The sequence below is a fragment of the Myotis daubentonii genome, chromosome 15, assembly GCF_963259705.1.
Source record: "Myotis daubentonii chromosome 15, mMyoDau2.1, whole genome shotgun sequence".
Classification (NCBI taxonomy): Eukaryota; Metazoa; Chordata; class Mammalia; order Chiroptera; family Vespertilionidae; genus Myotis; species Myotis daubentonii.
In genome coordinates, this window is record NC_081854.1 from 53,410,824 (window position 1) to 53,423,284 (window position 12,461).

Consider the following 12,461-nt stretch of genomic DNA (forward strand, 5'->3'; position numbering starts at 1 on the left):
GCCTTCATTTAAGATTTCCTGCCCCAGCACATAATTAGGAATTTTCATTCTAAAATGGCACACCTATTTCCTCAGAGAGCTCTGCTATCTTTGAATAAAAAAGGCTAGGTGCCCTTTGGGGGACTCAGTGTATATTTTTAAACTTCTTATTATACCAACCTAATTTATGGGGCATGTTTAAGAAAACCAGGTAAGGAGTTGATTTGGCAGATGCAAAGTTAATTTGCAGACTCTAGCATACCACCAGCTTTCTTCTCGCTCCTCCCGGAGCCTTCCGAATGCCTTCGGCCCCCTAGGAAGCATCTCGGCTCTCTCCGCCAGGCCCCCGACTCGGTGCCGAACATCAACGAGTCCCTCCGAGCCCCGCACCCAGCCGGCGCCGAGCCTTGCCGAACACTGCCGAGCTGAGCCCCATCGACTTTTCCGGCCTCGGCTGGGCGCTGTCCACCACTCGCAACGCCTGAAACATCACCTCGCTCCTGCAGCTGGTGGCCTGGGCTTCTACAGGGCTCTGAGCCCGCCATTGCCGATTACAGTCTTCTGAACTTTTAAAATACCCTCCCTGGCGAGAAAGGGGTGGCTCTGCTTGCACTGACCGACCCGCGAGGGCTCCCGGCAGATGCAACATGCTCCTGGTTGCAAAGAGCAATTCCCCAGGCCCCGCCTCCCCATCCATTTGTGTTGCAAAAGCCCCAGAGAAGCCCCAGGCCAAATTACCCGTGACTCAGAGGGGTGCGGCGAGCCGAGGGGCCCTTTGCACAGAAAGTCCCAGGGGCCTCCCGAACAAAATAAGAACATGTCAAGCAGACGGGGAAAATTGTCTCCAAGTCGCTACTCCCTACCATCATGGCGCCGCCTAGAACCCGCTTGTCATGCCTGTTACACATGCAAGAATTTTTGCATCTTGTTTCTGAAACCGCAAGCACGCTCCGTCTCCCACCCACCTTTCCACGAAAGGGGTTTTTATTTTCCCTTGTTTTCCAAACGGGGTGCAATTACTTCGGCTATTCTGTCAGGTTGAAAAATAATCATTTTTGTTTACTGCACAGCAACCCCTAATTAGGAGCTGGGTGTGCACGAAGGTGTCACAGCAAAGAGACGTGGAATCCTCGCTAAATGGTCTTAACGAACCCCTCCATCCGGAACTGACAGGTCAACGGAAGCAGCGGGGTCAGGAGACCAGGAGGGCGCACCCCTTCTCTGCAGGCCACCCCCCTCCCCAAGCAGCCTGCCTGTGGGTTCAAACTGCCAGGGATGGGGCAAGAAGCAAGCCCGAGAGTGGGAAGGAGGGGCGAGGCTCCTTGCTGAGAAAGTGGGGAAGGGAAGGAATATCCCATTTTGTTTTAATTTTCCACCATCACTCAAATCCACCCCCAGTTAATTAAGGAGGGGAAACTGATAGCTGAGGCAGAAGGGGGCGGTGGCAAGTGGGGCCTGAAGTCCGCATTGTGGGTAGATTACACGGAACACGGCTGATGCAGACTGTAAATAAATACACTGATAAAGGCCATAGCGTGAAGGAAAGCTGCCAGTGTTAGGACAGCAAACGCGGGGAGAGTGGGTGAAGGCGGGGGGCAGCAAGGGGCGGGCATTCAGCCTCGCAGCCCTCCTCCCCTTTCCACCTCGGCCTTAGATCCCAGTGCCAGTCACATCCACTTGGACACGCACCCCTCCCCTACCACACACCCCTTCCCCTATCCCTCATTCTCTTTTCTTGGGGGAAAAGGGGGGGGGGGCGCAGAACCACAGCCTCCCAATTCAGCACCAAATCCATGAACAGCAAACATTTGATCCTCCACCCCAGCAATCTAGGGCTGGGTCCCCTTCATGTTTAGCCAAGTTCAAAATCACTGCCCCAGGAGAAGAGCTGGGGAGATGGGATTATGGATGTAGAGTAGGGGGTGGGGGTAAGGGGTGGAGGGGGGGAGGAGTGAGAAACAGAAGGAAACAGAGACATAGAGACAGAAATGGAGGCAGTGATACACAGGAAACACCCCACAAGCAAGAGTAATGATCATAACCATGCCAATAGTGTGATGTCCTGATCAATATGGCGGACACTGTCATTCATACAACTACAAGCTCTCCCTGTCTCCCCCTCCCAAGAAAAAACCGCCCACCCAGGCAGTTGGGGCGAGGGACCCAGAACCAAGGGAGTGAGTGGGGGAGGGGAGTCAAATCCAGGTGTGTGTGTGTGTGTGTGTGTGTGTGTGTGTGTGTACACGAATCAAAAACCGGGCCTGGAGAGCAATGTGGAGTGAGCAAGGTAATACCAAAGATAAAAAATAATTCTTAATAAAAGTACCAGTGCCACAGGGACTTACTTCATCTGCTTCACAATGGTGCTTTTTCCTGATTCTCCAGCCCCTGTTGGGACAGACAGGGGGGGAAACTGGTCAGTGTCAGTTTAGGGGAACGGGGTAGAGGGTGGGGGGGGGGCGGGGGGTAAGGCATGCGAGAGGGTGGGCGATCTTGGCACCTGGTGATGCCACCTCCGGGACCAGGTGTCCCCGGGCGCGAATGGGGTGCGGGAGCTTGCGGAGGGGGGTGCGGAGCGGCCCGGGTCGGGGGATGGGGTGTCAGCCCAGTCCTTACCCAGCAGGAGTAATTTCACGTCTTTGGCGGCGCTGATGCCATCCTCTTTGAGGTTTTTCTCAATCGCCTTGCTCCGCTCGAGGGCGGCTCTCTCCTCGGCGCTCAGAGTACATCCCATGGCGGCCCCTTCCCTGCCACAGCCCGCACGACTCGGCTGGCACGGCTCCCCGGCTCGGCGCGCCCCCCACCCCCCCAGAGAGCAGAGCCTGGGCTCAAAGGGGGACAAAAAATCTCGCTATTCTCCTCCCTTTGGCTGAAAACAAAAATGTCGGGAAACCAGAGCCCCCCCAAATGACAGCCGCTCACAAGATTCTAGCAGCGGAGACTCGCGGCAGCTGGCGGGGCTCTGGGGGTGTCGAGGCGAGGGTGGCCGGGGTCTGGGGCTCGGGCGCCGAGGCAGGAGGAGCCCGCGGTCCGAGGAGGCGCGGGCTGCAGGCACGGAGGCTGGTGCACAACCCAAAATAAATAAAATAATAGTCGAGGCAGGAGCCGCAGCCGGAGCCGGCGGAGGGTGGGGTGGGGGGCAGGGTGGGTCCTTCTGCCGCTGCTGCCGGAGGAGGAGGAGGCGGCGGCGGCGGCGGCGCGTGGAGGGAGTGAGTTAGGGGGTGCTGCTAGTGCATGTGCATCGCCGATCCTCAGCCGTCGGTGCGTCCGCGGCGCCTTCGCCGACCCCCGCGCGCTGGGCAGGGCTGGGCCGGGGGCCGGCCCGGGGGACAGGTCTCTAGCGGGAGGCGGCGGCGCTGGCTCGCAGCGCTCGCATCGCCCGGAGCCGACCGGAGACCGGAGAGCGCGAGCGAGCCGCGGGCAGCCGGGAGCTCGGAGGGGAGAGAGGGAGCGAGAGAGAGGCTGGGAGGGAGGGGAGGGAAAAAAATGCAGGGAGGGCCGGCGAGCGCGCGCGCCACAGCCCGGGCGGGGGAGGGGGCGAGCGCCGCGCGCGGTGCGCCAGCGGCTCTGCGCACCCCGCACGCCCGTCCGCCCGCTGACGTCAGCAGAGACGCGCGCCGGCCCCGGGGACCGGGAGGGGCGGGGGCGGGCGGGGGGGGGGCGCGCGCCCGGGCCCGCGTCAGCCGGCGGGAGCGCGCGCGCGGCGCGTCCTTCCCACCCCCCCCCCGCGCTCCCCGCACCCCCACCGCTTCCCGCGGGGCCCGCGGCTCCCCGGGTGGGCGCGTGCGGGCCCGGGCGGGGGCGGGGCCTGGGCCGGGCGCGCGCCGCGTCCCCTCCCCGCCCCGCGCTCGGGTGGCGCCGGCCTCGGTGTCAATGGGAGCGCGGGGCTGGGCCGCCTCCGCGGCCGGCAGGTGGGCCTCCCGGCCCGCGCCCCGCGCCCCGCGCCGCCCTCTCCCTCTCCGGCTTCCTCTCCATCTTGGCTCCGGCGGCTCGCCTTCGCGGTTGCTCCCTGGCCGCCGAGGCCGGGTGACCTCAGCCAACGTGAGGAGACTGTGGGTCGGAGGCAGCCTGCGTGCCTGATAGTTCGCCTTAGAGGCGCGGGGGCAGAGGCGCAATTCTCGCTTCCTGCGCCCCGCAAACATTGCTGGAGCACGTAGTGTGGCGGTGCGGAGAGAGGCACACAGTAGGAGACAAAGCCAGGCCTGTCCTCTAGCCCCGGCCTCCCGACCCCCGAGGTGTCCGTGCTGGGGCAGCCCCGCCCTGGGGAGCTTGGGGAGGGAAGCGCCAGGTTGGCCAGGGAGCGAGCTGCTAGCAGGTGCTCCCTCCCTAACGCAGAGCTGAAGCGCTCTTGCTCGTCCCAGACGCTTTAGCTTGGTGGAGGTCTTTGCCCTGATTTCTCTTGCCCTGCCCCTTCCCCAAACACAAATTCATAAGGTGAATTTTGAATAGATTTTCTCCCTTGCCTCGTCTTCAAAAAAAAAAAAAAAATTCCCCATCTATTTTCTTCTTGCAAATAGAAGACCCAGAAAGGCGGGTCAGTTACTCAGTGTCCTGAGGAAACACGTACACATTTGCCAAACATCAGCCATGTTCTGGGTGGTCTCTTTGAGATTTTGAAGAAGCTAGTTCTCACTGCACCAAAAAATCAGTTCCACCAGACAGCCCCAGGGGACCTCCCAGAGCGAGGGGCCAAATGGAAAGGTTGCCTGGGGACAGGAGAGGCAAGCGGCCAGGGGAAAACGTGTGTTCTAATAGCTGGGCATTTCTATGACTCTGAAAGCAAACTTGTTTGTTTCATTTCAACAATAGAACACACACACACCCCTGTTTTGGAAATGTTACCCAGCATAAAAATACATTTGCAATGGGGGGAGGGGGATGGGGGGGGTGGAGTTCAGGCCCACCCAGAAGAAAACATTTTTTTCCCCCTGAATTTTTAAATTTGTTATTTCTCAGTGTGGGTTTGCCGCATTCTACACAAATAGCTATGTCAAAAGTGGTGTGTAATGCAATTTGAATATCTAAATTTGAGCCACATTCTACTTTTCTAGGAATTTGACAAAGGGCTCAGAAAGAGTTGTTTTAGAAAGTAAATAACTTCTTCTCCATCTCTCCTCCCACCCCCCACCCCCTACCTGCAGGCCAGTTTTCTTCTGTGTGTATGCTTAGAGGGGAGCTTAGGGGATAAATCTGGTTTGCTTAAAATTAGGGTGTCACTGGAAGTCAGTTTCCAGATCAAAAACAAAGCTAAGGTACCCAACATCCAATAGGATTTATTTCCTCCTAAATTTGCTAGGATGGTTATGCAGATCTATCAGATAACAGGGAAAAAATTCAGCAACCTCACCAAGACTCTTCTATCCCTACAAGACTACATTTGAAAGCCTGAAAAGGTAAGACTATATCCATTTCTTGGCAGGTGGTGGGTTATATTTTATATTTTAATGCTCTTTCGTATCAAGTAATTCTTAAGATCTAAGCCAGGGGTGGGCAAACTTTTTGACTCGAGGGCCACAATGGGTTCTTAAACTGGACCGGAGGGCCGGAACAAAAGCATGGATGGAGTGTTTGTGTGAACTAATATAAATTCAAAGTAAACATCATTACATAAAAGGGTACGGTCTTTTTTTTCAATAGTTTTATTCATTTCAAACGGGCCGGATCCGGCCCGCGGGCCGTAGTTTGCCCACGGCTGAAGGGGCATTGTGGCTTGTTTGGTTGAATCAAACTATCCTTGATTTTAGGTATTCTTTCTTGGTATCATACCTGGTCTGGTAGAGACAAAAACCTATTTTGTGTGTGTGTGTGTTTCTCTTTATTCACTCGGTCCTTAAAAAGCACCCACCTACCTACTGGGTACGGAGGAATGTTCTAGGCTCTTCTAGACGTTGTATTTCAGGTTTGTCTACCCTGCTGTCCTTTTCTGGGTCACTTTGCATCTTTATCGCTGGGGTTCATAAAAGACTGATAACAATCCTCTTTGTCCGTCCAGTGCTTCACAGCTAGCCGAGCGCTTTTATAAAAATGATCTCATGTGAGCCTCTCAAATACACCTCAGTTCGGCCCTGTGGTGTGGGGAGCATCCTGGCTGAGTGGGAAGAAGTTAGACCATGAATCCAGGTTGACCCCGTGTACGTACCTATTTTACAGCTGAAAAGACTGAGCCTCTGGGGGGAGGGTTGAAGAGCTTATGTGAGATCACGTGGTCATTATTAAGTCATAAGCCAGGGCTCCTTTTACAGGTTTGTGGACTATTTGAAAAATAGCGTGTTACATAAATACATAGAGCATCCCAATCCTAGGACCCGATTGTATCCTGGTCCCCCCAAAGGAAGTGAGGATGAGAACATCCCCGTTTTTCTGTGAGTTATTAGTCATTAGCTAATACCCCAATATCTGTCCACAATTAATTCCTGGAGGGATAGGGAAATGACAGTCCTAACCTCAGGAATGATCAAATTCGTTTGGTTTTATTTTATATGATCTTCAGAATTGTATTTCTCTGATCATTGCTGTTGGCCAGAGCATAAGGCTCATTTACTCCACCCTCAGTCAACTTTCCTCCTTGCCCCCACACACATTGTTCAACACATTTTTTATTTTTAAAAGGTAATTAGAATATTTTATGTGCTCTCTAAAAGGAACAATGGCAAAAGCCTACATTAGGTTGCCTTTTTTTTTTTTTTTAGTGCAGGTGGCTCTTAATTCAGGAGGAAGGAATTTATGTCATAAGCAAGATCCTCCAGCTCTGACTTACAGAAAGTGGCTGTCAGGAGATGAGCTGACTTTCCTTATTTGTTCCCGTTTGTTATTACTTTAATTAAATATGTGTGTATTGACAATCTGTGGTGTTTAATCTATTGATTTAAACTCAAAGAGAGGTTCAGATATGAGCTTGGATTCGAGAAATCTTGAAATCCCTGGAATGTTCTCTCAAAACCATTCACGGGAGGATCCGTGTGTTTGTTAAAGGTTGTCACCTGTCTTACCAAGCCAGACTCTTCTGCAGTCCGCATGACTAGCCATTCCCCAGGTGATTTTTCTGCGTACAACATGGGGGGAGGGGCTTAAACAGAATCTGTATGTGTCAACTACTTTTGCTCAGAGCTTACTTTCTTAAAATCCAATATCTCACATGCTTCTCAATTCAACTTTTTTTTAAAAAAAAGGTTAATTGGTGTGTGTGTGTGTGTGTGTGTGTGTGTGTGTGTGTGTGTGTTTTGTATTTCTGCCAAAGGAAAAAATTATGCAAATCACCACTCCTTATGAACACTACCGTCATGGGAAGAAAATAGGCTAACATGTGTGGTTCATGAGCCAAATGAAATCAAACTAAATGTCAAGTGAATTAGACATTTTAGGGAGAATGGTGGATCACTGGAGATTTTAGTTTTCTGCGCGAAGGGTTTCTATTATGAAATTGATAGTTCACAATCTAACTTAATGGTGAATATCATTTAGAATGTCTGGGTAAGACTAGTATATGACTTTGTGTTTCGTGATAAATATCTGGCATTGATGAGGGCAGATGATGATCAAAGATTTGTTTTCTGTCACTAGAAGGCCCCCTATTTTACCCATATTCAGCACTTCTCTGACTGATAGTCTTTTGTGCACACCTCTCAGACTTACTGAATTAGTGGTTCTCAAATGTCATTGTTCATAAGAATTACGCGGGGGTACTTTTAAAAATGCAGATTTCTGGGCCCTGCGCCTGAATCAGTAAGTCTGAGGTGGAGCCTGGAAATGTTCATTTTTACAGTCAGACCTTCTCCTTCGTGTGATACCCCTGCCCTTTGAGAAACACCTCAGTGGACTGCAAACTCCGTTGAGGTGAAGGAGTTACCTTTTCACTCTGTGTGTATCCCAAAAGGCTAAGCATGGCCAGAGGTCCTCATTTTGAATACTTCTAAATTAAATTCACCTGGCTCTAAGCAAGGGCTACATCAAGTCACCTATTTAAGTTCTTCCCCGCTCTGAAACTCTTCGATTTTTTCTGATAGAAATTTTGGGACGTGGTGATTCTAGAAAAAGTTTAAGATTGGGTGAGTTAAAAAAAGGTAATGGATGTTTTCAAGGAAGGTTCTGACGTGCGAAACCGCACTGGTTTTAAATGCACAGATGCGAGATGTATTGGTATTTAGAAGCATGTGAGAAAAGCAGACGTTTTTGAAGTTCCCATCAGAAAATTCTTTGCTAAGTTTTGTGTCTCATTTGTTATTTTGTAGAGTTTATAAAAATAAGTGAGTTTCTTTATAATAGGAATAAAAGATGTCAGGGGAAGAAAAAAGGTTTCGTGTACTTTCAAATGAAGGGACTTGAATAAAGGGGCAGATTAAGGCTCGCAGGTAATTGAATTGAGCTCTTAAATTGTTGAAGTCCATTATGTGGTCATTCTTAAGAGTTGAACAACAGCCTTAGTTGTTGTATTCTGATGGTACAAGAACCCCCACGTGGGTTGGGTGTGCTTCATGGTTTTCCTCAATGTAGGGTAGTAAGAGAATTCCACAAGGATGCACTTGGCTCGAATGGAGTGGGACGTTGGAAAGGGCTAGGACTTGAGCTTTCAAATTGGTAGGACTGACCAAGAGCTGAAATTGAAGTTGGAAGCTTTAGCTTAGTAAGAGGGCTTTACTTAACAGCCTTGGTCCCTGTTGTAATTTCCTTGGAAACTCCTTCATGAGAAACCAAGATCCTTATTTGTTATAATGAGAATAATAGTACTTTTCAACCTAACGGGGCTGGCATTGACATAAGATGAGCAGGTACACATTTGTAAAATATTTATTTAAAACTTATTAAATCCTCCAGAAGACAGATTTCCTGACACAAAGGGTTTCTTGAATTATTTATCTTATTTCCTATCTCCACAGAGCCTTTCGCACATGCAGCTCCAACACATTTGAGACATTATCTCATTAGTCTTCTCAAGCTGCAAGGTCCAAAGTCTGATTTTTGCATTGGTCTTAACAAATAGGAATGTTTTTGTTTGTTCCTGTCAGTTATATTTGTGAAAGCCAAGAGTAGGTGAATTTTGTCTGAACCCAGTTAAAACCAGTTTGAGTTGGCCGTAACAAGTGTGAGTGGTGGGAGGGCGAGGCTATCAATTAATTCAAACCTTAATCTAGAACAGCGGTTCTCAACCTGTGGGTCTCGACCCCTTTGGCGGTCGAACGACCCTTTCACAGGGGTCGCCTAAGACCATCCTGCATATCAGATGTTTACATGACGATTCATCACAGTAGCAACATGACAGTGATGAAGTAGCAACGAAAATAATGTTATGGTTGGGTCACCACATGAGGAACTGTATTTAAAGGGCCAGAAGGTTGAGAACCACTGATCTAGAAGAAGATTAAAAAAGTGTCTGATCAGACGAAACTGGCTTAATTTTGTGACCGGGCTGCATCCTCTCAAGTGCACGTGGTTGGGGCGTTTCCAGTCTGCCAAGTACCAAGAACATGGCGTTCTGGTGGGGTAACATGGTTCTTCAGTTGAGCTGACATTTGAGTGTGTTATCTGCTCCCCAAAGGCCTGCAAAACCCTGACCTCTGCGGCAGAGGAAAACATTTTTATGACATTCCTATGTGTGTGGTGAATACTTCTGTAAAATTGAAGAAGAGCAATTCAGAAAGAGATGTATTTTCTACCGGACGCCTCTCCCATAGGACTTTTAGCTTGAATCAATTCAGAGCTGGAAGTAGAACAAGAACTGAACTGATGTTCTGGAGCTGCCCCTGCCGTCAGCTGTCTTTCCCCAAGACCACGGTAGCCTGGGGAGAAGACTGAGAGAAGAGCAAAGGAAATGGAGGAGGGAGGACTTTGAACTGCTTACATCCAATGTAAATGAAAAACAGCACTGTTGGGAATGCCCAAAGAGAGGGCATATACACACCTCACACTGAATGTAAAGGCAGACAATGATTGAAATTAATGAGATGAATGTCCAAAGGCAATCTTAAAAAAAAAGTCAATGGTGGGATCCTGGATTGAGAGGTGGGATGAATGGAGCAGGGAAAGAAAAAGGGTAGATTTTTGGAATTCATCAATTTGATTATCCTTTTGTTTGTTTGTTTGTGTTACTTCAGAACCTCTTCTTCTCTTCCAGGAACGGAGGGACACCAATCATTCTTTCCTTCTCTCCCATTTCTGCTCCACTTCTATACTTAGCTTTATCCCCCCCATACATATGCTCAGCAAAAAATAGTGATAAGAATATTTTCCCTATCATTGCCTTCATTTATGTAATGCATGTTTATTGTTTACTGTGTGCCAGACTCTGTGTTAGGTGCTGGGAATACACTGTTAAGTATAACACACACGATCCCTGACCATCAAGGTACATATAGCCTCTGATCTTTGAATTATAGCAATCTCTCAACAGTGTTTGATTTGATCCTTTGGGTTTTTTTTAAAAAAATCTTTATTGTTGAGAGTATTACAGATGTTCCTCTTTCCCACCCCTCCCCATTGCCCCCGTCCACCCAGTTCTAGCCCTGCCCCAGGCCTTCACCACCTTATTGTCTGCGTCCATAGGTAATGCATATATACATATAAGATCTTTGTTTAATCTCTTTCCGCCCCTCACCTCCCTTCCTTCTGAGAATGGTCAGTCTGTTCCATTTCCATGCTTCTGATTCTATTTTATTCACCAGTTTATTCTGTTCATTAGATTTCTTATTTGTTTATTTTGATTTTGAGATTCAGTTGTTGATAGGTATGTATTTATTGCCATTTTGTTCGTATTTTGTATCTTTTTCTTCGTCTTCCTCTTCTTAAAGAATACCCTTCAACATTTCATATAATACTGGTTTGGTGCTGATGAACTCCTTTAGCTTTTTCTTGTCTGTGAAGCTCTTTATCTGACCTTCAATTCTAAATCATAGCTTTGTTGGGTAGCGTAATCTTGGTTGTAGGTCCTCGCTATTCATCACTTTGAATATTTCTTGCCACTCCCTTCTGGCCTGCATAGTTTCTATTGAGAAATCAGCTGACAGTCGTATGGGCATTCCCTTGTAGGTAACTAACTGCTTTTCTCTTGCTGCTTTAAAGATTCTTTCTTTGTTTTTAGCCCTTGGCATTTTAATTATGATGTGTCTTGGTGTGGTCCTCTTTAGATTCCTCTTGTTTGGGGTTCTCTGTGCTTCCTGGACTTGTAAGTCTATTTCTTTTACCAGGTAGGGGAAGTTTTCTGTCATTATTTCTTCAAATAGGTTTTCAATATCTTGCTCTCTCTTCTTCCGGCACCCCCATAATGCGAATGTTGGTACACTTGAAGTTGTCCCAGAGGCTTCTTACACTATCTTCATAAGTTTGGATTTTTTTTTCTTTTTGCTCTTTTGGTTGGGTATCTTTTAATTCCTCATATTTCAAATCGTTGATTTGATTCTCAGAATCCTCTACTCTACTGTTGAATCCCTGTATATTATTCTTTATTTCAGTCAGTGTATGCTTAATTTCTAACTGGTCCTTTTCCATTTTTTGGAGGTTTCTAGGAGATTCTTGAGCAACCTTATAACTATGGTTTTGAGCTCTATATCCAGTAGTTTGTTTTCTTCCATTTCTTTCATTTGTGACATGTTTCTTTGTCTCCGCATTTTGGCTGCTTCCCTGTGTTTGTGTCTGTGTATTGGGTAGAGCTGCTGTGTCTCTTTGGGTTGGTAGAGTGGCTTTGTGTAGTGGCTCAGCCCTCCAGTCACCTAAGCTGGGAGCTCTAGGTGCACCCCTTTGTGGGCTGAGAGCACAGTCTTGTTGTAGTTGAGACTTGATTGCTGTTGGTGTCACTGGGAGGAATTGACCTCCAGGCCAATTGGCTGTGAGGATCAGCTGTGACTACCGTGGGGGAGCTGCTGTGCAGGAGACACCGCTATGGAGCAGGACTTGCTTCAGTGGGGCTTTGGTGCTCAGAGTTTGCCCCATCAGTGTGTTGCTTATGGATGTGAAGAGTTGTAATCTAGTATGGTCTGACACTGACCACTGGGTACACTGGCACTTGGGTCTCTTAGAGAGGTGCAAAGTCAGCCACTGCCTGGGGCCACCCAGCAAGAGCTATGGAGAGATCTTTAGATTCCTCCTCTTTGTATCAGGTTTGGAAGTGCCCAGATGAGGCCCAGCTAAGAAGCTAGGCAGGCTGGTGCTGATGCTGGTGCTGGGTCTTGGGCCTTTTATTGATAGGGTTGGGGCTCCTTGACCCAGCTGCAGCTTGTTTGAGAGATTTTACCCTGACCAAGGAAAGGCCATTCATACGCAAAAGCTGCTGTGCACAGCTTGGATGGGGTTGTAAATTGGATGAGACTGGGTCTTAGGGAAATATCAGGGTAGAGCAAACAGAAATGGCTGCCAGTCAGCCCTGCAATCAGGGAGGTCCCAGCATAGGAACAATGATCCCTGTGAGCACCTCTGTCTGGGAGAAAGCCGCCCCTGAGTTCCTGCCCTGATGCCAGACGATCCAGTTCTTCCTCATATGTGTCTGTGTTCCCCAG

General features: G+C 49.1%; 2 protein-coding genes across 4 annotated transcripts in view; one reads left to right on the plus strand and one right to left on the minus strand.

Moving 5' to 3' along the window:
• GNAO1 (G protein subunit alpha o1) overlaps positions 1–3,544 on the minus strand; it is a 115,959-nt gene extending 112,415 nt beyond the window's left edge. Inside the window, exons 1-2 of one of the 2 annotated variants that reach the window (XM_059668010.1) lie at positions 2,596–3,535; positions 2,325–2,367 (exon numbers count right to left, since the gene is read on the minus strand). In XM_059668010.1, coding sequence (XP_059523993.1) covers positions 2,325–2,367; positions 2,596–2,713 — 161 coding nt within the window. In that variant the 5' untranslated portion in view covers positions 2,714–3,535. Of the gene's footprint in view, positions 1–2,324; positions 2,368–2,595 lie in introns of both variants that reach the window. The other variant, XM_059668011.1, reaches the window with a different exon arrangement.
• Positions 3,545–3,711: 167 nt separating this feature from the next.
• The window catches only part of CES5A (carboxylesterase 5A), a 156,076-nt gene continuing 147,326 nt past the window's right edge, over positions 3,712–12,461 (plus strand). The window contains exon 1 of one of the 2 annotated variants that reach the window (XM_059667997.1): positions 3,712–5,372. The gene's annotated coding sequence lies outside the window, so the exon portion shown is untranslated. The remainder of the gene's footprint in view (positions 5,373–12,461) is intronic. The other variant, XM_059668000.1, reaches the window with a different exon arrangement.